Source organism: Phaethon aethereus (genome assembly GCF_964289735.1).
Source record: "Phaethon aethereus genome assembly, chromosome: 2".
Lineage (NCBI taxonomy): Eukaryota > Metazoa > Chordata > Aves > Phaethontiformes > Phaethontidae > Phaethon > Phaethon aethereus.
In genome coordinates this window covers 83,706,956-83,732,191 of record NC_138582.1, presented here as the reverse complement: position 1 = coordinate 83,732,191, position 25,236 = coordinate 83,706,956, and the positions used below count along the sequence as shown (strand labels likewise).

General features: G+C 38.7%; 1 protein-coding gene across 1 annotated transcript in view; it reads right to left on the bottom strand.

Moving 5' to 3' along the window:
* Positions 1–25,236, bottom strand: part of TRIO (trio Rho guanine nucleotide exchange factor) — a gene marked incomplete at its 3' end in the record, with an annotated part of 250,985 nt that overhangs the window by 75,134 nt on the left and 150,615 nt on the right. The window contains exons 20-33 of the mRNA XM_082015438.1: positions 21,843–21,958; positions 18,562–18,684; positions 16,445–16,639; positions 16,218–16,333; positions 15,608–15,674; positions 14,716–14,825; positions 13,651–13,720; positions 13,089–13,178; positions 9,824–9,916; positions 7,519–7,630; positions 5,293–5,483; positions 1,929–2,030; positions 1,036–1,178; positions 323–422 (exon numbers count right to left, since the gene is read on the bottom strand). Of these exons, the coding sequence (XP_081871564.1) occupies positions 323–422; positions 1,036–1,178; positions 1,929–2,030; positions 5,293–5,483; positions 7,519–7,630; positions 9,824–9,916; positions 13,089–13,178; positions 13,651–13,720; positions 14,716–14,825; positions 15,608–15,674; positions 16,218–16,333; positions 16,445–16,639; positions 18,562–18,684; positions 21,843–21,958 (1,628 nt within the window). The remainder of the gene's footprint in view (positions 1–322; positions 423–1,035; positions 1,179–1,928; positions 2,031–5,292; positions 5,484–7,518; positions 7,631–9,823; positions 9,917–13,088; positions 13,179–13,650; positions 13,721–14,715; positions 14,826–15,607; positions 15,675–16,217; positions 16,334–16,444; positions 16,640–18,561; positions 18,685–21,842; positions 21,959–25,236) is intronic.

Below are 25,236 nucleotides of genomic sequence, written 5' to 3'. Positions count from 1 at the left end.
GAGACCGGCACCAAGAAAAATTCTGTGCATGAGTATCAAACTTTACAGAAAATAAAGCTTTGAACAATCTGCAGAAGAGAGGGGAGCAAAATGGTTTGAGTTTGGAACAAACATAATTCCTTCATGAGCTATTAGATTTTAACAATCACCCCTGCTCCCCCATGGTATCAAGATTTTTTCTGTATTGCATACAGCTATTTTTAAGAGACTGAATATTTCCATACCTCCTCTCTGAAGGTACTAAGGGCTAATCTTGGGCACTAACTCACACTAAGGGATGAATAATTTGCTCTCAGAACAGAGCAACACCTGGGACACTTACCTTATCACTGTCAAGTGTGTTCTGTGAGGTTCGTGAAGCAATTGATATAGTATCAGGTTGGCTGCTACCATCTCCCTGACTGTCCAGGTCCTCGCCGTCTCTGCAAATAATTCAGTTTTTATTACAGTATTAGCACTGTGTTTGTAACATGTTAGTTCTCTACTTGCAACTCTAAAGAAAGGGCACCTAGACAGTGTGGCAATGAACACCAGCCAAACACACTGATTGATGCAAAAATCAAATATTCAGCATTTAATACATTGTTCTATGCTTTAAAAGAACAGATTCATTTGCTCAAGGTCTACATCATATAGAATTAAGGCAACAACCAACCAGCCAGAACTATGTCACGAAACTTGGACAGCCACTTAGCCAAAGCTAGCAAGCAGAGTACTCAGTCACACGTTCTAAACTCCATGAAAGGAAATCAAGGACCTGAGTAACAGATGTAGAATTGTAAAACTCTAAAAATGTACAGCTATTCTGTACTGCAGTTCCAAATCCCTGAATGTACACAAGTCAGGGACTGTTCAGAGCAGAAATCTCAACAAATTCAGCATTGCAGGAAACTGGAAATGAATTATAAGGTAAAGCTGGCCACAATGACTCTTGTTTTTGTCTGATTCACTGAAAGTCATTAGAAGTTCAATACTACAGAGGAAAGAGTGCTGTTGTGTACCTAGAGATCTCTGATTATTTTAAATACTACTCACCTTCTTCCTTTCTGTTTTGTTGTTGGTGCCGTTTTGGGGATGTGGATTGGCTCTTTCAATGCTCCTTTCAGATGAATAGTCCTTTCTTGAATCACTTCCCGAATGTGTTTGATCCAGTCCTGTTTATTCTCTATACTGGATGCCTTTGATATGCAAAAGAAACAAAACCCCCACAAAGGACTGTTATAGCCGAGAAGATCCACAAATACAGTCAGCTAATAAACACAAAGAGGAAGGCATAAAGAATGACTCTGTGAATAATTTTTCAAAACTTGAACAGAGAAAAGGAAATTCAAGCTAGTTGTTTTCATTTTGAATTGCCAACATTACTTTACACTTCTCAGCATTATCAATATTGTTCATTTAAAAAACATTTTATTTTAGATTTAGATTCTTTTTTCTAGTTATCTTTCATAAATTGAAGGCTAAAGCCCTGTATGCATCTTATGTGTGACAGGGTGCATTGACTGACTTAAAGAATTCCAGTAATAACACCGTGAACATTGGTATTTGGACTAGACAACCTTTAAAGGTCCCTTCCAACCCAAACTATTCTATGATTCTATGCCATGATTTGTCTGTGGCATATCAGTTGTGCAGTCAGTTAGTGGCTGAAGTCTTCAAGCTATAGAAGTCAATGGGATCAAACCTCTTCCTACTCTGATTTGTGAAAGCAAATTTGTTTAGTCCTTCAATAGGACACACAGATTCCCCTCTGCAGTCAAGCCATGAGTGTTAAATATGCATCACATCCTTTACACACAGAGGAAAATTATCTGTCTGCAGCTGTCCCTCTCAAAAGGGTAAGTCATCACTTGTTGCTTTCCCAACAAGTATGAACAACAACTAGAAGACTGTAGTATAGACTGTATAAGCAGATCTGCTAAAATTACCTTGAGAACAATTTTGTTGTCCGAAGTTGGTGTCCTTCCAACCCATAGAGCAAACTTGCAGGGATCTCCTTCTACGTGTTCTGTGACACCCAGTTCAGAAGTCTGGAATCAAGAAAATTTTTTTAGGATGATGAAGCATTTTTTTCTCAGAAGCCGCACAGGGATGCTGATATTCTAAATAATTGAGCTCTGCTATTTAAAGAGAATTTTAGAAGTTTAAGTCTAACTCATATGCTAGAGAGAATCCTTTATTCTGGTGGCAGTGGTGGGGTTTCTTCAAGAAAGGACGAACTGCAAGCTAAACACTTTTTCCTGTAAAGTAACAATAAACAATAGCATTTATAATTCTGAAATACCAAATGGCTTATTTTACATTTTTGACTTGACAATAAATCCTAATAACTCTAAAAAAAAAGGTGATTGGTAAAAAATAAGTGTTGGCTTCTCTCCTTGTTGATTTCCATCAGGGAACACTCATAACTTATTGTTTTTTATGTTTTCTCTCAGATAAGATATGCTTAAGAATTCTTATGATATCTTCTAAAACTGTGATCTCTTTTCTGCCAAAAAAGCCTTTCCTAGTGTGTTTCCTTCCCTCTGACACAGATGAAATAATTCAGAAATGCAGTCTCCCTAGAGGATTTTGCGGGACAACTACATTAACAATCAGTCTTTGGGAATGTTCTAATGTCAGACCTTAATAGCTAATTATCATCCAAAATATTTTCACTTTCCAACTGGAACAACATCTCAATCATGTGAACTGGCTTCCAGTTAAACAATTCATATAGGCTCTGCTCCAAAAAAAATTACAAACTAAGAACTATAGCTCAAATTACAAGAACCCTCACTCCAAAACACAGCTGCTAAGCATTCTTACATTATAAGAAGCTGTATTTTTCGCCTTATACACATCATCCCTAGCACATACACAGCTCATTACAAGAGATGTTGGATACACAGTACCTGACTAAAGGTAATTTTTTTTTGTCTCACTTGGATGCCAACTCATTTTGTTGTTTGGTTTTGTTGGTTTTTTCCCTAAAAAAAACCCAAACCAAAACCCAACCCATCTCTTTTTGGTAAAATGGATTCTTCTTCATTGAAATACTTAGAAGACTGTGATGCATTTTAAACTTGACTCTCCAACAACTCCTATGTGTGTTAAAAAGCTTGTGAAAACGTAATCCAACATTATATAACTCAAAGAAAATACACCCTACCGCACTGCCCAATATAAAGTTTGAATGCCAAGATAGTACAGCTTTTAGTGTTTATTTTTTAAAGCCTAATAAATTTAGAAGCCTTGGTACACTTGTGAATATTATTAATTTTATAAGGGACAGCTGACTGACAATGCAGTTGAGGTCTGTACAGTAAGGAGTGGCAAAGCCGACATACGTTGTTCACTGTCCCTTTCAATGATGATGGTAGGCATCAAGTGAAATTAGTGGGAAGGAGTCAGGTTCAAAACCCTCCACACAGAGGTTGGCCTGTGCCTTATATGTACTTGAGCAACACAACTCTTTGCTGAAGGACACTGTAAATGCTAAAAGTCTGCATGAGGTCCAAGGACAAGCTCATGAAAGAGAAAACTGTTGTGGGTTATTGAATGCACAGAAACCACAATTAGGTGAGGAAGGCCCTGAACTGCCAGTTACTGATGACTGGAAGTTCTGAGTATTCTGGCAAAGTAACATCTGCTTGCCTTGTTCCCATAGCCCTCCTTAGGCATTTGGTTTTGGACACTTTATCTCTTGCCACAGGAGTTCATTAACACATTCTTCCACTAGTACAAGTCATGCCATTGAGTAACCTGTGCCAGAGAAACCAAGATCATCATCATGCCCAAAGTAAAGAGAAGGACCTCACTTTTGTAATACCACCTTCCAGAGGCAGGAGACAGATCTGTAGCTCAAATCAACATGCACATTTTCAACATCTGTATGAATGAATTTTCTAAAGACCAAACTATAAGAATTGTTATAACAGTAAGCTGCACTACGGAATATTTTGCTAAACAAAATATGAAGACAAAAAGATATGCTTGTATTTTAAAAATGAGGCACAATAAGAATCTTCAAGATTTCCAGCAACTTCTCTAGCACCCAAGGCTATTACTAAATTCTTGCCAGAGGAACTGACATCACAAGCTTATGGGACCCATTTTTCACCTCTGTCTCCCCTTCCATGTAAGGCATTGGCAGCTGATGTTACCCTCCAGTACACCAGAAGTTCTTTGTATTTCAAGTTCTTGAGAGCACCAAAGAAATGTGTGATCAACAGAACAGCTGCAGCTGTTACCTGCTAGCTACCTTGTATCAGAAAAGAGTGCAAGTGTTGGAAATGAAGTGGCAGAATATGCAAAGGAAGGTGGAGAAAAAAAGTTTTTTTGAACCAACCTGCTTTACCAGTTTGGACACAGAGGTGGAAGGGGGGAAAGAATGAAGGAAAAGGAGCTGAAACAGGGAGAAAAGGCTCAGTATTTATACCATCTAGACTTAGTCAGGTATCTCAATAGGATCAATAGAAGAATAATGTCTTTTAGAGTGTGATTCTTAGAAGTAATTTCAAGTATTTGTTCTAAACTGTCTAGTAGAAAAGCTCATCTTGCCTCCAACAGATGCAGAAGCCGCCACGGGAGACTATTCTCACTTGGCTACCTGAATTTGCAGAGTATGAATAGTGCTCGCACCCAAGTCATCCAATGAGACAGGAAGGGAAGAATATGAATTTCATGGTCACCTTTTGTAAAGTGTGCATGCTACAAATAAGGAAAGCAAGAGTGGATTTTTTTTTTTTAAATGGGGAGAAAAACATTTCAACCTTTACAGCCTTACAGTAAACCATAAGCACTATCATTTTATTTACAAAATATTATTGTCTCAGTAGACATTCTGGAATGAACTTTTCCATAACAAGGAGTTCTTGCCTTTCCAGATAAGTATGTGTAGAATATCCACCAAAATGAATCCTTAACATGGATATTACTAGTAAACGAGCATGATGAAGGCAGCTTGTCAAATCCTTCCAACCTTCTGCTTTATACAAATGAACCCTAAAGAACTAGCAATCATACACATAATTAACACAAAATCAGTCCAGCCCAATCATGATTTTCCTGTGTTCTGACACACCAAGATTGGCATGTAGCCTTCAGTAGTTGCTTTCAGCCTACTCTTTCTCCTCAAAAGCATGACAGAGCAGCAAACTTGTAAGATTCAGTCTACACATTCCAAGGCTGTTCTTTCAGTGCACTATAATAGTTGTTCAAGTTCTTCAGGCACATTTAAATCATCTGACCTTAGTCACAGGCTAATCTAGACACTTTTCTAAATATGATCACTTGTTCTTCCATACTTACGAACAGTTTACTCTTGTAAATGTACTTGCTCCTTCCACTGGAGTCCTTTACTTCTTTACTGAAAACCAAGGACATCTCAAAAAGGAAAAGGTGCCTCTCTCTTCCCTTTCGAATTAGAGTTTTGGGGTCCCACACTTGGAAGGATTCTTGAAGGATGAGTTCTCCCTGAGATTCTATATTTTCATCAAAGCCTAAAAGCCCAGGGAGAGGAAAGGTTCACCATGAAAAGTTGATATGAGGAAATTAAAAAGCACTGCTTTTTTATTAAGTGATCCATCCCCAAATACAGCTTGCAAAACATGGGATTCCAAGGAAGCAACACTAAAAACAAGACTTGATTTCAACACTGCAATTTTCTAAACGTAACTGTAGCTCAAGTCTATGTCTAAATTTAGAGATCCAACTGTTAAGAAGTTTATCCACTCCTTTAGCAGTACTTCACCAACAAGGGACAGATCTCTCTATGCCAGCTTCTGGTAACCTCTTCTGTGATGAAAATTATTTCTCTTATATGCTTTCTGCCACTGTACAACGTGAGCAACTTGCAAGGACAGAGAGAGCACAGCAGGCTGTTCTGACATTGGCAAGCTCCCAAATGCCACCTTCTCTGGTGGTACACCTTCCCCATCATGTATGCAATGAGCACGCAAACATGTTTCAATAGGAGATGAAAAAAAATGGCAGCTTGGAGCTGTTGCCATGTGATCAGCCTGCCATTGAGTCACTCTAACATTGATTCACAATAAAGAAATAGCAGCTGGATTAGTTGTCTTTAGACATAATGTAAAGATGAAGATTGAGAATATCAACATTTTTACTTTCATTGTAGTGGTAGAGTGTTCTCCCAGTTTAATACACAGCTTTAAAGTTGCAGAAATTAGTCTACCATACTCTCCTGAGTGGTATTAACTGCATTTTAAATACATACTGCTTGCCAAGGTTCTCTGAACAGAAGAGCACAAACCTTCTGAAGAAAACAACAGTTCCAACTGTTCTAAACAGGGCAACAGTATGGAGAGCAGCAGAGGCAAGTTGCATCAGGATGTTAATTTAAAATCCTCCAGAGACATAAAGAGGAAATGTGTTCACTCACTATATTTGCCTAACATGGGATGACTGAACGATACACGCATGATTTGTTACGAAACCAACTTATGTAAAAGATTAGGATGTTCTCCAGAGTCACATTCCCAGTGTTAAAAGATTATTACCAATGCTGGTCAGCATTTACACTAACACCATCTCCTGAACAAAGCATTTGGAACTGATCCTGCCAACTGACCAACATTGCTATTGTTTAAGATCAGGGAAGAAAGGTGATTTTGAGCATTCATATGATCGAGGATCACATATCAAGCCAAGATAAGTTTTACAGCAACTTGCATGATATTGGAAATTCCATGACAAACTCCATTTTACTACTAGAAGGCAGAGAGGAGGAAAAGGAATATTGACTAAAAGCACCTATAAATCTTTATTCAGCAGCTGCAAGGTAAGGAGGCTTTGCTTTCATCTCAAAAAATTTAAATGCCAAAGAAAAACACCTTTATTACTGAATGTATAATGGCGCCACCGTACATGATTTTGGCAGAAGGTTGTTCTAAGCACATAGAAGCAATTACATCCAACCTCCACTGTCTGCTATGAACATGATTATGCTATTCTGGCTAAGGCTCAGGCTAAATTGGCTTATGCTGACATTTTACTGCCAGAATAGACATTTCATTTCAACCAGAAGTCTGTTACGGAACAGGCAGCAAACAGATGTGAAAACGACAAATTTCTTGGAGACGATTACTTGATACATAAATCACAAAAATCACCTCTAATACACTTACGCTCCTCATATAAAGAAGCCAAGGATACTGGTTGGAATATGTAGCCAAAGCTATCGTATCTGACCATTCACCTATTACATTTTAGGCAAGTAGTGGAAAACTTTGTTAGCCTACATGTTTTTCAGATCTGCAGTGGCAAAGCTATAGACCAGGATGAAAGAACATTTAAAAATTTTAAAGAACTGTACCAGTCATCTGTCATGATTCATTTTCCTAAATAAGTTTGCATTTTATATACCTCCAAATAAAAGCCATATAAAATAGAAACCCAGAGATAAGAAAATGTTCACATTCTTCAGATCTTCTCAACATATAGTAATAAAAAAAGTTATTAATTGAAGTTAATCTACAGCATATGACTGAATTGGTAAGCCAGTTTGAATCCTACCTTCCAGCATGCTGAGGTGCATGGCATCATTGGCTCGTTTTGGCACACTAAGCATCACCTCCAGGCCATCCTTAATCTCACCTTTACCTTCTTCACAGCACGTGAGCAGCTCCTGCAAGACAAGCAGACATGAGTACTCTCTATCATGTGTTTCTACACTGATACGATAGACAAACCAAACACTACTTCCAACAAGCAAAGAATCACTTTTGGCATGCAAAATCTTTTTGACCGTCTTACTCCGTCAGTGACATGACAGCATACTTTGTATTTATCACGATCTGTTCTTCAAGGAGCAGCCCAAGCATTCAGTTAACCACCTCTACTTTACACAAGATCATCCACTTAACAAGAAGTCTTTAAAAGTTACATTACAGACAACATTTTTTTCTGGCAAGCACAAACACAGCTATCAGATGCAGTGCTACATCAACGCCCAGAACAACGCAGCTGCCAAGCCCTGAAGATGGTGGAAAGCAGGACAGCACCAAAGCACCGTCCTTGCGCCCCCCCGTATCAACCTGTGCTCCACTGCACCAAAGATTTGCTCTCTACTTCTGCTGATAAGAGGATTTACATTGTTTCATTTCAAGTATTCAATGAATTGCTCTATTCAAATTTTTTTGTCCGTAGGATGCTTTTAGCTGCATGAAGACAGAATACAAACAAGCATTAACTAATGGACAGAAGTTAGAGAATGGAATATGCTGAAACACTGTAGTGGAATTTGGGGCAATGCAGTTCCCCGCCCATTGAACATCCGACAGGTATTAACACAACAGTGCCTGAGCTAGCATTCAAATTCCCTCACACCTTTTAAGCATTTGAACAGTATCAAGATAAAATATAGCTTACGTAACCAAAAGGGCATATTATGTTCCTTCTACTATTCAAAAGGCCCATTTAATTAATTCCCTCAGGTTAAGTTCCCTTTTCCTTTTCAAAGGGAAATCCAGGTGATTCCTACTGTTACCATCATTACACTATTTTTATTTAACTGCCAATACAACCGTCACAGAAAAGCACTATATCACCACACTTAAATTTTGCATGACAACTCCACAGAAAAGTGAGTGTTAAGTAAATATCCTCCAGGAGGCACAGAAGAGGAGCAGCTCCAATACCACTTGCAAAAATAAGCAGAACTTCTAGAACTATAAAATGTTACAGGTATCGTTCAAGTTTTGGGCTCTCCATCTTCACATGTTTTACATCTCTTTGCTTATAGGGGGGGAAAAAAAAAAGAAAAAGAAAACCAGCAACCACCACATAAATCCATTTTGCTATGCAGCAAAGCCATCTGGCTCTGCAAAGACTGGCAAAACCGATCTATCCCATCAATTCAATAATGTATCAGCTAAGGCATATTTATATTTTTTTAAAAATAATTGTTGGAATCAATACCCCAAATTTTTTGAAACAGCACAGCCTACAGTACTTCTGTAAGTTATAACTTAAGTTGCACCTTTTTGCAATAGGAGAACATACAATATGTTTCAGTTAAAAATGACAGACTTATTTCCATCCCACTTAACCTGAAATAGCCTGCAGTGTTTTTCAGAAATTTTAAAAAAAAATCATCCATGGCAGTTCTCAAGTAGAAAGAGGAGACACAGATCAGCTACAGTGCTTTTGTAGGCAAGTATTAAAAAACAAGAAAGGCCACCTAACAGAGGCCCAGCACAGTTCAAGAACGCTGCTGCTCAGTCAATCAGACATCTGTTCACTGAGTGAAAACTCTAACTACAGGTTTCCAAAAGTTTTGTTTATTTTAACAGCTACTGTTTACTTGACATTTCCAAGCAACATTACAAGTAAGAACTGTTTGTGCGACAGGTCTACAGTTACTCAGTATGTGTGTATATATACACACATAAATATTTAGATATTTTATAGATATTTTATATTATAGTTTTTTAGATATATAAATAAATATATACAGTACTTAATGCCATAAACATAGCTAATGGCTTGCCAAAATTTTCTGCAGAAACCATTACAAAAATGTGCCTGTCTATATTGCCATGAATTACTTTTTTACTCTGGGAATGCAAATTATATTTTCTAAGTAAACATTACTAGTGAGGTATCTTTTCTGATTTCCAGGAATCTGTGCAAAATGCTGCCTATTTAAGCCTTCTTTCATTTTCAGTGGTCTCCTAAAAAATCTCTCAGCAATATTTGAGGCTGCCCAGGATGCTGTAGTCTCAGAATGCAGAGTAAAAAAAGCCCTCCTGAATTCAGCAAGAGCTTTGCCTTCTTAAGAACAGCAGAATCAGATGAAGAACTTTGAATTAATACTGACCTTTAAAAGAAGCTGATATTTTGTTATCCTTTGGACAGGTTTGATAAGGTAAGAGGAGATAGAGTTGGCCAGTCCATGCCGTTGTTGTATCTCCTACATGAAAAACACAAACATTTGAGGACTGTGAGCACCAACACTCAGATATAGACTGCTTTGAGGGCTATGCAATAATATACATTAACTACAAACTCTATTTCAGCGAGGAGAAATAAAAAAAAAAAAGACAAGATGACAAGATATTCCAGCCAAAGCAAATGGTTATGTTGTACATTTGCCTGATCACTTTGTATAAACAAAAGATTACCACCTCCAAGGGTACCTGTGAAGCGTTTCAACAAACCTAAACACATATAGCAATGATCAGGGATATTGAACATGTGGCCACTGCTTTTTCTTTTTTCCGTAATAAAAATCTGTATTCCTTTTGTTACTCGCAAGAGAGAAAATAAAACAAACTTCAGTGTTCCGGGGAGCAGCCAGGACTATTGTACGAAGGCTGAGGTGGAGGTGGTGTAGCATCACCTGCTAGTTTACCTGTTCGTAGTCACAGACAGCATTTTCCCCCACAAGAGGGAGCACATTTTCTAACTAGAGGAAAGCGGCTACCGAACACTTAGGTAGAAAACATCCACTTAAAAACAAAAAAAGAATGACCTCCACAAAACTAAAGGAGAAAAATAGAATTAGATGATAATTAGACAGGATAATTACATTGCAAGTACTGATCACGGTTAAACTTCAGGGCCAGTGTTTGTCACTTATCACAGTATCAGATACATTTTAACCACACAATTTCAAACAGCAACTTACACGCCATAGCTAAGTACTTTCTAACCATGATTACATATCAGAAATTCCCAAGATGTGATACACTTGACATCTGCACATGATCCACTAGTGGACAACGGAAGCTCTTGAAGTTACCAGAGCACAGAATTAGGTCTTCACACTTCTAATGCACTTTAGGTGGCTTAGGGGATGGAGCGCTCTGGATACACTGGTTAAGAGAGAGGGATTAAAGAAGGAGGTGGCAAGAATATATTTCTAATACAGTTTTATCAGAGCCCTTTATTATTTTTTAAAACAGTATTTGCTAAATTTTATTTGATTTTTTTTTTTTTGTCGTATCTACCTGATTTCCTGTAACGTATCTGCTCTCCTTCAAGCACTGAAAACTTAACAGATGTTTCACAGAAAGGCTTTACCTTACAGTGTTTAGAATCCCTATCTCCTTCATGATAGACTTTTGAAGTTAATCCCAAGAGCTTCAGGGATTTCTTGTTTGTTTGTTTGTTGTTATGTCCTTCCCTCTACTTCTACAAACAATTCTAAAAAAAAATCGTGGTGTCATTACACAGCTGGTGGCTCAGCACAGTGGAGCAGGAAACAAAAAACGGTAGAGAGCACTGTAATCACCTGATCTCCTCCTATGACCAGGTAACCTGCCTAGTGGATGAGGGAAAGGCTCTGGATGTTGTCTACCTGGATTTTAGTAAAGCTTTTGACACTGTCTCCCACAACATTCTCCTGGAGAAACTGCCTGCTCATGGCTTAGACAGGTGTACTCTTCTCTGGGTAAAGAACTGGCTGGACGGCCGAGCCCAGAGAGTTGTGATGAACTGAGTTAAATCCAGATGGTGGCTGGTCACAGATGGTGTTCCCCAGGGCTTGGTTTTGGGGCTCGTCTTGTTTAATATCTTAAAGATATTTAATATCTTTAATATCTGGATGAGGCGATTGAGTGTTCCCTCAGTAAGTTTGCAGATGACACCAAGTTGGGTGGGAGTGTTGATCTGCTGGAGGGCAGGAGGGCTCTGCAGAGGGATCTGGACAGGATGGATCCATGGGCTGAGGTCAGTTGTATGAAGTTTAACAACGCCAAGCACCGGGTCTTGCACTTGGGTAACAACAACCCCATGCAACACTGCAGGCTTAGGGAAGACTGGTTGGAAAGTCACCCAGCAGAGAAGGACCTGGGGGTGCTGGCTGACAGTCGGCTGAACATGAGCCAGCAGTGTGCCCAGGTGGCCAAGAAGGCCAACAGTGTCTTGGCCTCTATCAGAAATAGTGTGGCCAGCAGGAGTAGGAAAGTGATGGTTCCCCTGGTACTTGGCACTGGTGAGGCCGCACATCGAATCCTGTGTTCAGTTTTGGGCCCCTCACTACAAGAAGGACATTGAGGTGCTGGAGCATGTCCAGAGAAGGGAACGAAGCTGGTGAGGGGTCTGGAGCACAAGTCTTATGAGGAGCGACTAAGGGAACTGGGGTTGCTTAGTCTGGAGAAGAGGAGGCTGAGGGGAGACCTCATTGCTCTCTACAACTACCTGAAAGGAGGTTGTAGTGCGGTGGGTGTTGGTCTCTTCTCTCAAGTAACTAGCGATAGGACGAGAGGAAACGGCCTCAAGTTGTGCCAGGGGAGGTTTAGATTGGATATTAGGAAAAACGTCTTTATGGACAGAGTGGTCAAACATTGGAACAGGCTGCCCAGGGAGGTGGTGGAGTCACCATCTCTGGAAGTGTTCAAAAAACGTATGGACGTGGCACTTCAGGACATGGTTTAGTGGGCACAGTGGTGTTGGGTTGATGGTTGCACTTGATGATCTTAAAGGTCATTTCCAACCTTAATGATTCTATGAATTGAATCATCTGCAAATACACGTTCAACCAAAGCGGATGGAGTCCTTCAGTGTGGCCAAAATTCCCCAGCTAGTGCAGTTCCCTAAAACCTCAAGCAGCTGCTACCTTTTGGTCTTTTCTTAAGCAGATTATTACATGTAGACCAAGTAACCCAGGAACTAAATAAGCAAGGTGAGTGGTTTAGAAGCTCTGAACAATGCCAGTCAATTGAATTACCACTACATTTGATTACAATTTAAAGGTGCTCCAACAAATTTAACAAAGATTTCCATCTTTATTACATAACAATGCAATCTAAGCACATGAAAATGCTAAGATTTGCAGAATGTGCTTGTGAGAGCTGAGGTTTCACATCTCAGCCATTGCTGCGAGAACCTGCTTCCAGTTCTGAACTACTCTGATATGACAGCAACTTTTTACATTTGATTTGACAGCTTTATGAGACCAACTGAGCAATATAAGTTAACCATGTGAGATGCGTGATTGATTTTCTTAAACTGACACTAAATTGCAGCATTAGTACCACAAAACTTGCATTTTCTTAAGAAATTTAGGCACTCAGCATAACTGCAGGTACATGATTCAAACTGACAAGGCATACTTTTAAAGATGGACACAAAGTACTTACATCAAAGTATGCTCCTGCATGTTCTAATATCAGCTGGGTAGAATCTGGCTTATTTTTACAGTAAGTAACATACATTTGGAATTTGTCTGCCTGCAGAACAAATGCAAATTTACATAGGTTATCAGAAAGCGTAATTTCTGTCTCAAGAAGTTTTTACACAGTTATCAGAGAGCATACCTTCTCTCTCAAGAAATTAAACTATACGAGATTATTTTCCCATTCAAGCTGGCAGCGCAAGAAAACACATCAGGCAAGTAAAACTGAAAACAATAGCAACATATGCAAAAGTTGATTATTTGTAACTAAGACAAAGATACCAAACCAAACCTGAATGCAGGTTTAGGCAACTTGCATAACTTCAAGAGCAGCTAAGCATTGGCATCTGACAGCAGTGCCTTAATTTTTTTATCCCAGCTAAAGATACACACATTTTTACTCAAATTTGAAGGAAGAGGTACTTTTACAAAATTTACAACTTAAAAAGGAACCTGAGAGCAAGAATCTATTACTTCATGCTTCCTATCCCCCTTGTTACATCTAAACGTAAGTCTGACTTCATTACCCAGGTAACGAAGCAGTGTCCGACATCTTCTGGTAACTGTTCGTATTTTTCCAGCTCCTTGAGGAATATACTATGGGTAGAAAAGAAACAAACAGTACAAGGCACATGAAGCATTTTCATTAGAGCAGGTGGTATTGATCTATTGTCTGTGAATAAAGGCAGTTAGAAAACTTGCTGTAATTCATACCAACAAGCACGAGTTAAAGAAATGAAGATAACAGGAATAGATAAAAATATGTAACAACAGAACTAATATAAAACATAATTCAATAAAAATTCTGATGTGATGATCAGAAATTGATCCAGCAGACATGCAGTTAATACGTAAGAGTAAACAAATTTAATAACTACTGTTGTTCTTCATCAAGAAGGTTTCCTACTGTTTCAGTTTGAAGAAAAGTTTAGCCTTCATCTCAAGGGAAAACAGAGGTGACTTGCATTTTGGATGCTCAAGTTAACACAAAGCATACAAAGGAATGTAAAATCAGGTTCTGGAATATGCTAGGTATATTTCATTTCTTAAAAGAATCATAACCCAATACAAATGCCAATGAATTAACAAAGACGGGAAAGACTTCTGTACACACATCTGCCTAGGAACCATTCTGTTCAGAAGAAATGTAGTGGACAAGCCTCTTTCATGCTGCATTCTCATATAAACGTAAAAATGGTGGGGCGTTTCCACAGAAGCTTTGAAGAGCCAGTGATGAGGAGGGAGCCCTACTCTTTCCCACTAGCAGTCACACTTGGACATCAGGAATGAGGGTTCTAAAGGAATGACAGTCTTAAATTGATGTTTCTGCTATACCTGTATTCTATTGAGTTCAGTGGTTTCCACCTCTTTAGGACAACTGGAAAACCTACAGCAATTTTAATGTATCCAAGTAACTTCTTAAAACCTGAAAGATGTCTGAGACTGAAAAAGACAGTTTCTCATGGTGTATCCTTTAGATTTTTTTATGGAGAAGTGTCCATTATTCACACGCACAATATTTTTGCTAGGAAATCCCTCAGGTCATTGTTTGTATTTAGCAGTAATATGGAAATAGAAGATAAGTCACTCACTTATTGTGGAACTCATAGATTTCCTGCATGTTTCCAAAGATAATGTGTTCTTTGTTTACAATACCAGGTGGGATCTCCTCGACTCCGCTTGTCATTTCCCACAGGTATGTCTGCCCAGAACAAAAAAGATGCATGAAAAGTCATGGTGAACTCTGAACAGAAGCACCCAGGTATCTGTAAGCATGCATTCCGGGAAAGAAATCACCCAACGATCATGCAGCATCATCATCATCTCCAACTGTGACAGTACCTGTTGTGTCAAATATACCTTGTCATTTTGACAGTAAATTCCAAGTTCTAAAACTGACAATTTAACACAGTCCTTGAGGCTTCATCATTTAAAATGCATAGTGTTCTTGACAACCTCTAATGCTTCAGGATACTCCCTATCAAGGTCATATCTGCAGTCTAGAAATTCACGCTTTGTGCAACAGCTAACACTGAACATTTCTTGTTTCACTATAACAATTACTGGGCATTTTTCCATGGAATCTCTCCGAATTTCTATTCAAAAAGTCAGCTAGAAGCACAACATGTGATACAGATAACAAGAGAACTAACACAAGCTCTTCTCTATTGCTAGCAAAGCAAATAAAGTAAACCCCTCCTTCTTCCCTCCCCTCTCTAGAAGAAAACACACCCACATGTTTACGAATTGGGAAGAGAGCAAATGCTGAAATTCAGTACTGACAAAAGCAAAACATAAAGGATGAATTCCAAAGTGGCTGTTATCAGATGTATTCTAAGTTTCTTCTTGATAGCAGAAAAGATACTTAATTTGGTCCTATGACTGCAGACCAATCATGTCAGCTCTTAAAACCAGAAAGAAACAGAAAGCAACAGATTGAATCCTGTCTTCAAAGATGAGTGGAAAAAAAAAGAAAAAACTTACATCCATGCATTCCCGGAGGTCTCTTACGTAAGCCTTTTCTGTCTGAATTAGCTCAGCCATAATGAACCTTAGGTGACAACAGAAAGAATAATCAAATCTCAGTCTGTTAGATCATTATGAATGCATAATACCAGGATATATCTTTCTCTTCATCATCTTTTGCTTTTTCCAGTGCTGCAAGAAAAATCTGAGAACTGAAATGTGGAGACAACAGATGAAGGAAACATAAGAGGTGACATCCCTCCATTACTAACCAGTGCAAAAAGAAATGGGGAAGGAGATGGAATTTCTTCCTCAAATGTTTTTCGCTTGCTACAGTCATTTAACTGTTGTCCTCCCTCCTCCCCTTACACATTTATTTCACATTATTTCTAAAAAGAAAAAAAGCATGTTAAAAGAAGTCTAACAGTTTTGCAAGTTAAGATTCTGACATGCTAGAATTGTCTGTGAGAACAAGCATGTGAATAAAAGGCAGCAGGAGCTACTGAGTAATATCACACTCTTTCTACCATTTAGCCAATTTCTAAGCTGCCAGACAAGCCATGACAGTTGTTTCATTATAAGGATTGATTTATGCATTCTCATTGATTAAAAAAAAAAAATTTATTACTCTTTCCTGCGGGCAGACTTTCGTTTTTCTTCATTAAGCTCATGAGCAGCATCGCGTAGTTTCACCTCTGACCCAGGGACACTGGCTGGGATTATATCCAGCTGCAAGCTTTTGCTCTTTATTAAAAAAAGGAAAAATTGATTAAGGAAAGAGACAAGAAAAAACAATAGTTAAATCAAATGCAAGCAAAGCTTGTTTGTCTGTTATCACACTCAAATTTCTCTTACCGATTTATTGGAATCGGAGGAAATACCGAGAGCTTTCTCTAAAGAGGTCCTGTATTTCTCCATGCGCAGGGAAAAGTCTCTGTACCTCTTATCCACTGCTGTGACACATTTTTTAATCTCTGTTGCGTGAGCATGCCCTTTTTCACAAAAGCCATCAGCCAGCTGTATCAACAACTTCACCCTCTCTTTGGTTTGCTATAAAAACAGGAAAATATCAAAGAGTTACTAGATCTACCTGTTATGAAGGGGGTCATTTTGCTTAACCAGCTACCAAGTGTAGTTGGAGAAGCCATCAAAGGAGCTAGCTTCCTCCTCTCTCTTCCCAGAACTCCTTTAAACAGATACCTTTTTCTTAATAAAAATAGCACAGGTTGAATATAGGTTTCCTTGGGTTTTATTATTATTACATGACTAGAAACAGGTTGTTGATTTTCCTTTGAAAAATGTGCTCTATATCTAACCCAGACATTAAATTCTGCTAGGCAAGCTTTTCAGAGCATGGGTATTCTCGCATCAATACAAAGGGGTTTTGATACCAAAGAGGATTTTGTTTATTACCACTGAAGCACTGGTATTGCACCTAGCCCACAGTCTCAAGATCTACTTCCTTTAGATATCACTGAAATATTGAGATGGAGATAAGTCTTGTTAGATGCTTTACACTTCAACAGATAAAGACTATATCCTTTAGATCTTTTTTATATTCCGTTATGTTTTCATACAGTTGTTTGAGAGGAACGAAGAAAACCAGTAGCCACCACCAAATCTGTAAGTGCTTTTCCCAATTAACAAGCTGCCTAAGACCATGCACTTTCTTTCATGTAGATCATAAATCATCCAGAATGGATGCGTTTACACCTCTGCCTCTCTCTCACTCTGATATCATGACAGAGTAAAAGTGTACTGTCAGGGCCCTTGGTAACAGCAGAACAGTCCATAAGAACTTGACTATTTTATGTCAGCTGGAAAGTCAACAGTTTGCCCCCCCCGCTTTTTTTTTTTTTAATTCTTTTTCTTTCCTAACGGTCCCTCATCTGAGCATTTCTTCTCACTATGGAATTAGCAAGGGCTAATACATCCTTCCAATAGGTAGCAAAACGCCAAGGGAGTGGCACTAACAACATCCTTTCAAAAGGGGCACCCACGTCATCTGCTGACTGACAGAGGAAACAAGGGGGGCAGTGGTGTTCTGCATGCTGGAAGGCATCCAGCAAAACAACGGCAGGAGCAAAACTCAGAAGGAAGAAAATCCAGGTTTGAAAAGCAAAAGCGATCTCTGCTCTTTCTGGATTCTCTGGATTCTCCCTTCCCACATGTCCCACGACCAACTCCACCTCCAAGTCTCTTCTCTTCTGAGGTGGTCCTTCAGACAAATGAACCCTTGCTTACTTTCTTGGGCTCTACTATTTCTCTATGAAGATTGGAGAGCCAAAATGTGGAAACAGGTGACAGTTTGAACAGGTGACAACACAAAACACAGAGACAGACAAGGTTACATAAGGTCAGGTACTTCAGCCATGCACCGGTTGCCTTTCACATGTGAAAACTTTTAAGCCTCACAAGTTTCATCTGCATCTCTGTTAGGCCTCCAGAGACATTAGAATAACATAATGCTGCCATGACTCAAAAAGTTACAGCAGAATCACAGAGTATTTTAATAAAATGAGTAACATAACAAGTAAAGCTTTAATTTTTTTACTGTCTCCTCATTAAATCACAGCTGAATAGTAATGTACCTTGTTGTATTTTACATCCTAAATGAACACGCAGTAATCCATAGACATGAGGATAAAAGAGGAAATCAAAGGCCCTGCAAGGTTTGTAGGTTTTTTAAAAAACATTTTTAAGCTATCTCACTACATTCTGTCATAAGAAATCAATTGCATACATGGCTGATGGAGCTCCTGTTGTTGAAGGAGCACCAAGGAACACCGTAACAGTGATTATCTTCTGATTGTCCTTTGGTTTATTCTGTTCCCAGCAGAAATACAGAGAGAAAGCCACTGCAAGTAAACAAATCTTGATGGACACATCTTCAGGGTTTTTTTTTTTGCAGGGAGGAAGGAATTTGGGTTTGTTTGCATTTTTTACATCTTACATAATTTTATTTGTTTTACCTTTGCTGTGATCTGAAATTCTTCATGTTCTTTTAACAACTCTTGAGTGTGCTGGATACTGGAGCCAGTGGAAGTGTGTGTAGATAAATAAAACTCTCCGTTGTCATGAATCCATTCCAGAGCCTAAATAAAGCAATAATGAAGGAACACTAAGAGAGAAGGCAACATACTTTTGCCAATAGAAACCACCTGTAATCAATATTTCACAAACACAGACTGGCCACAAGTAAATTTTATTCTGTCACTCGTGACAATAATCTAATCCCTCTACAATACCAAACCATTCGTAACTCCAAAATAATTCACTTAGTATATGAAGCAATACTTGAAGAAAAACAACTGACACGTGAAACTGAATACTTCAGTGAAGTCCACTACTACAGGACTATAGAAGTCCACTATTAAAAGGTTCTCACTGACTAGGTCTACAGTTTTGTTAGTATGCTTCCCAATCGAGCAAAAATCACTTTTTTTGGTACAACATGGGACAGCTGTACTCAGAAATATGCATTTTCCGACTTGAAAAAAACGTACATAAAACTGCCAAATGTGTAGGCTAAACTTTCCAAGCACATAGGATTTGACTATCATTTCACTCTTAAGTTGACATGTATTCCAGCCTCACAAAGTATGGTCTGTAGTTACATGTACTCCTAGAAATTAAACCTGCAGCAGAGGAGGAAAGACGTTAAATCAATGAATACATGTAGAGGTAGTAAAAGACAAGAACTAAGAACACAATCTAAAATTGTTTCCTTTGCACATCTTAGCACCTTACTCTCTCGCTATTATGAACCATGCTGAGCCAGGTTATTATCTATGTCCTACCCACATCAGTATTTGCTGCCCTTTTAAGCATAACTCAGTGGTTGTAAGGAATCACTGGAGGCTACTGGAAAAAGAAGTCCTCTCAAACTGCCACGTAATAGTAAAAATAAAAAACTGAAGACTGACAGGCTACTACAGCAGTATGCAGAGGCACATGAACTTAGAAATTTCTTTGTTCTCACAAAGTCAATATCTGATGTTCAAAGAGTTTAACACAGCTTGCTTAGAACTGCCTTGTATCTTCTGTGTCTTCGGTAAATATATACAGCACTAGACAGAAATTTAATAGCCCAAGAGAAAAAGTAGTAGATGGCCAGTGGGTCCTCATTCTTCCTTGTATCTCTTGTACATGCAGTTTACCCTTTTATCTATCCACATTACCAAGAACAGGAACATTTTTATCTTGGTGGACAGTAGGTATGTATTTTTCAAGAGCATATCCTTACACTGAATCAGAAAAGGCGTCATCTGTATTATAATTCCATCAATAATTTAAGTTCATCAAGGCTGTTACTGAACAACTTTGAGTCTCTTCCTTCCACTTAGGATGCTTTTGCCTCTTGGTACAAAAGTAGAAAGCCTTCAAAATTCAACACTGAACGTGAATGCTAGGATGCCATTTACCTAGTCACATATTAGTACAGATGCAAGCCTGATGAGATGGGTCTGTACTTCTCAAGCGCCACTGATGGAAACAAACCAACACCTCTTGGACTAGTGTCAGAAAAGGGACATTTCAGCCAACCACCTGGACGATGCCCCTTGTCATTCTGATGTCAATCTTTGCAAGTGAAGACTGATAAGGACAAGCAGCATAGCTATCACTGGTATTACAAAAAACATTTATTTTGATATTTCTTGCTTTTAACTTTTTAACCTCCACCTTTTTTTGGTGGGCTTATTACCCAATGCTGGAATGAACAATAAACAAAAAAAACCCTTCTCCTCCCCAAATGTTGCTCTTTCATAACTTTCTGGCAGCTCTCCAGAGCCACAACATGACAGGAAGTCCATCTTGATGTTAATTCCTACAGTTTAGATCAGTTCTCATTTCATGTGAGGATCGGGATTGTATGTTGGAGACACATATCACCATACAACAACTGGAGAAACCAATTTAGTGACCAGGTGAGCCTTCAACTCTGGAACAATGTGAGACTCTGCCATTTCCCAAACTACTATGGGTTCCCATAGCAGGGCATCAAGTTCTGAAAGCACAAAGAATGGGTTCTTCAAACTTCCAAACAAAAATCTAAATGAAAACAGCAACATTTCCATTTTCTGGCTAATCAGTGTGGAGTCCTATACCCTTTGTGGTGACTGAACTGGTGATTGCTGAAAAAGGGGATTTACAAGGAAAATGCTGATAGATCTTTATCTCCAGTGTTTGACTGTTAGTCAGTAATCTCTATACAAAAGCAAGTAGGTCATGTGTTTGGCAGAGGTTGGAATTAAGTTTATTCAAAAATGGGGTGGGGGGCGGGGAAGGGGTGCTGCTGTTGTTTTAAAGAGGTATTAATCTTTAACTTCACTCCAAGATTTATCTTGCATTACTTTGTGAAATCATGAAAGGCCAGCTTTAGAAAATCTTTTGAGATCAAAACAGACCACTATTATTTAAGCTTCTGTCTACAATAGCTGTCAGAAAGAAATAAAAAATTAGTTTTTCTGAGTCTTTAAAGTAGATCTAATTATATATCACACTATGGGTGTTGTGGCCTTTTCTGCAGAACAGGAACAGATAGCTTCCTTTCTTTGTCCTATATCCAGTTTAAAAAAAAAAAAAAAAAGTAAAACACCATTGCAGATCATTCCAGTTATTAATTCTGCCTTGGAACCCCTACTTATTTTTATGGCTTGTGTTTTGATTAGTAAAGTGGCTTTTTTTGTGTGTGGTGGTTACTTAGTAGTTCTTTCCAGACTGATAAATTCTGCAAAATACAGAGAGGTGGGTCTATCATGCAAAAAATCATGAAAGCAAGTACACGCAGAATTGCAGAAACTTTCCAAAGTCATTCAGTTATTATTGTTTAATGAGTTATCCAACTTGTCAGTTTTCTAGAACTGCCAATCAACTTAATTAGATGTTTTTTCCCCCCAACATCAGAGAAAAATGTTGCTGCCTGTTATTTCCCTGGTCAAATTATTGTGTGTGTAAAAGTTAACAAGCGTAACAATTTGTCAAACACAAGCTTTCAGAAATGAGCTTCACCAGTACCAGATCAAGCTGGCAGAAGCAAAACACTACACAGCAGTAAAGACATCCTGTCTCAACAGATTTTGTTATTCTGTGTTAAAGGAAAAGCAATTAATTTAATTTACTTTCTATTTTAATCATTGATCTTTCAGCCATTTGAAATATTGAAGTCAACAGCAAATTTGTTATTGTGGGACAAGTCAGTGTATGTCAAATCTCGATCACACTGAAGAGGATTTTTATATAAGACCCTCACCTGTTTGGCACTTCTTTCAAACACCACATACTGTTGGCACTGATCAAGACGTCTTTTACGCATGGTCCAATAATGCAGCACACGGTTCTCCCTCTGGAAGAGTTCATTCAAGATATCTGAAGAAATTAAAATAGTTTCAACAGAGGTTATAACAACCAATTTTGAAATATCACATTAAAATCAGCAGAATAAAGTACTTCAAATTGTAAAATTTACAATACACTTACTCTCTGTTACTCTTTGTTTTGGTCTTTTTCCTGATATTCATGAAACACAGAATGTTCCCGTTTCATTATTATTTACAGAAATGTTGGTTAAAGAAACTAGAAATGCAATTAAAACTTACTCGTAACGTCTTTTTACTCTCAAATATTTTTCATACAGGGACTGTTACTGTTTATAACAGAATTGAAAACATGGTCTGATAAAGATGGTTTTTGATGGGGTTTCTTTCCTCAGAAAGAACGAGCATGCACAAGTAATCACAACATGCTTAACATCTCATATTAATAATAACTTTTCTGAATATACCTACAAAATATTTTAACAATTTAATGCATATGGACAAATACATAACTTTAGGTCACTACAAGAACAAATGTAACATAAACAGATATTAAATATACCGAAATCCAAGTAATAAAAAGAATACACAAAATTACTAAGTTTGTAATTCCCCTTCCAAAAAAATAATCAAAACCAACAGCAGCATAATTGAGTAAGTTGACTTGTTCAAATACGAGTGTTCATTGAGCCCCGAGAGAATTTCCAGGTACTCAAATAATTCACTCCACCACTTTTTATTCTGTTCCCGAGTATCAGAAACTGTCTGTCATTGGGAAGTCATATCCAAATTCCACCATTAACCTGCAATTCCACATGTCTGGCTTGTAAATTCTTCCTGGATGGCAAAGACCTGCTTACAGTATGCAGAAGACTTTAATGAACTCTGCTTCTTTAATGTTTATTAGGTTTTTTTCTTCAAAGAAATCCTAGCAGTTTCTTGCGGAGCTGACTTTATCCACTGCTTCTTCCAGAGCAGCAGCTCTACCAGACTTTGCAGCTACTGCAAACCCAGAGGGTAAGCTGAAAAACATGGAAATGGGGACATCCCATGGCTCTGCCAGGTGATTCTGTCGAAGTACAAAGAATCCAAGGGGAGGTCTACCAGAAGCAGAAGAGACCACAAAAAAAGGCTCACTCTTCACAGTAACACTTTACTTGCTTCTCTACTTAGACCTAGAGCTGGCTATTTCCCGTAATTACAAAGGGAGGCTCTCAGGTGCTAGGCTTCTTAATGCCTCTGCACTCCCCCACCCCACTGTGTGGGTCCACCAGGCCTTACATCCCAAAAGCTAACAACTTCAACAAACAGTTTGACAGAGAAATTCAAATAAAGGGAGCCTGAGGGGAAGAGCATCTCTCTCTGTCTCTATCAGTGATCTGGGACTAATTACAACCACTTGTCACAGCCTCCCCTAGGATTATAAAACCTGTCCGCATGCTGCCAACACCCTCCTGCTTGGAAGCACTGTATTCCTACTTGCCACAGAGCACTGAGATCACCCAGGACTTGCTTTTGGTTGGAATCTGGTCACTTCAGCCAAGGTTGTCTCCCTGCTGGGCAGACTTCCCTCAAGTATGCCTCCACCGATCTGTCCTTCAGCCAAGCCATGAGCTGACCTGCTATAAGCCTCGCCTGCTTTCTCAGTTTTATTTCTGCCTTACACCACCTCCAAAACGCTTGCTCAGAATATATGCCAGATTTCAGGGCTGAGGGGGGAGAGGCGAGCAGACACACAGACAACTGCAGTTACACAGTGCAATACACCCAACTGGACACGCCATATAAAAAAGAGACATCTTGATAGTGACACACGCAAAGCAGTTTTGACGAAGAGCAATCAAGGTGAATTTAGCTAACTGGAACAACATTTGTCCTGTCAGGACATGATGCAGATGGCAAGCCAGTGAGAGACATTTGGCTGAGCACCGCTAGTGTTATTGCCATTAATTTCTTAGACTGACAAAGAAGAGAAAAATTCTATAACATTCTCAAAGGAAGTTATAGAACAACAACATTTAATACTAGCTTTGGATGAGAAGCTCTAGCCCAAGCCTTCTGAACTATAGTCCCTGTTGCTGTTATTTTCTTTGATTCCAACATTTGTTGGGACTGTTTCCTAACCTTCCAGCTTATTCTCCAGGCTCAGAGAGCTTTCATCTGTCTCTATGCATCCTGCACTGTCTATCAACCCATCTAAAAATATGAGCACCACTAGACAAGTTCCTGCACTACGTTCAGTCACAGCCCATCCATCAGGGACAGAGGTAACAAAGCAGCACACAAAATTATCAGCAGAAGCAAAGATGGAGATGCTCCGTTTCTGAGCTTACAGCAATTGTCACCGACTGAATCCACCGGCCCCAGCGCAGTTTCAGGCCACAACTGCTTCCTAAAATTCAGCTTTGGCACGGTGTCCAATACAGTATTTGGATACTCTTAACTGCAGGTCAAGGAAACTATATACACTGGTATGAAGGGACAGAAGGACAACTCTCAGAGTTCAGTACTGTTGTGATTCCTGTTTCCCATGAAGCATGTGCTTAGCTAAACTTAACCTAGATTAAGACATTGCTTTTCTAGATATCATAATTTGCAGCTGGCAATAAGGATCAAGTATGCCACTGAATGAGGTTTTTGAAAAACATCCAGCAGTTCTGCAAAAACTCAAGGGTTACTCAAGTTGTTAAAGTGTTCATTTATATACTACATACTGATCACAGTCTGACATACTGTTTCAAGCATACACAGAATCATAGAATCTTTGGGTTGGAAGGGACCTTTTAAGGTCATCTTGTGCAACCCCCCTGCAATGAGCAGGGACATCTTCAACTAGATGAAGGTTGAATGAGCAGAGACATCTTTAGCTTCACTCACACACCTGAGTGAACACAGCAGAACACATGTAATCTGTATTTCACTGAAATGAAATAAACACTCTTTTTTCTCTATCTATTTAGAAAAGAGATGAAAAGAGATTTTTTTCCTTATATGCGTATTTGAACAGGAAGATCAGAGGGAACTTTTAAATCATTTGGTCATCTACCACCATACCATTGATACCTAAAAGGAAAGAGCCCTTGCTAGTTTTATGTTGACTCAAAAAAACAGCTGATGTGGGGAAAAAGCATTGGAGGACATGGACTACTTTTTTCCTACTTGGGGATTTTGTTGTTGTTGTTGCTTTTTAAACATGTATCATTCATCCAGGATTTTAAATGTACACAGGACGTGCGTAGCACTATAGCTCTGACATATCATTATTCTTAAGGACATCAGCAGAGACTTCTCTACTCTTTCGTCATCTGAACACATTTACCTTTCTCAGAA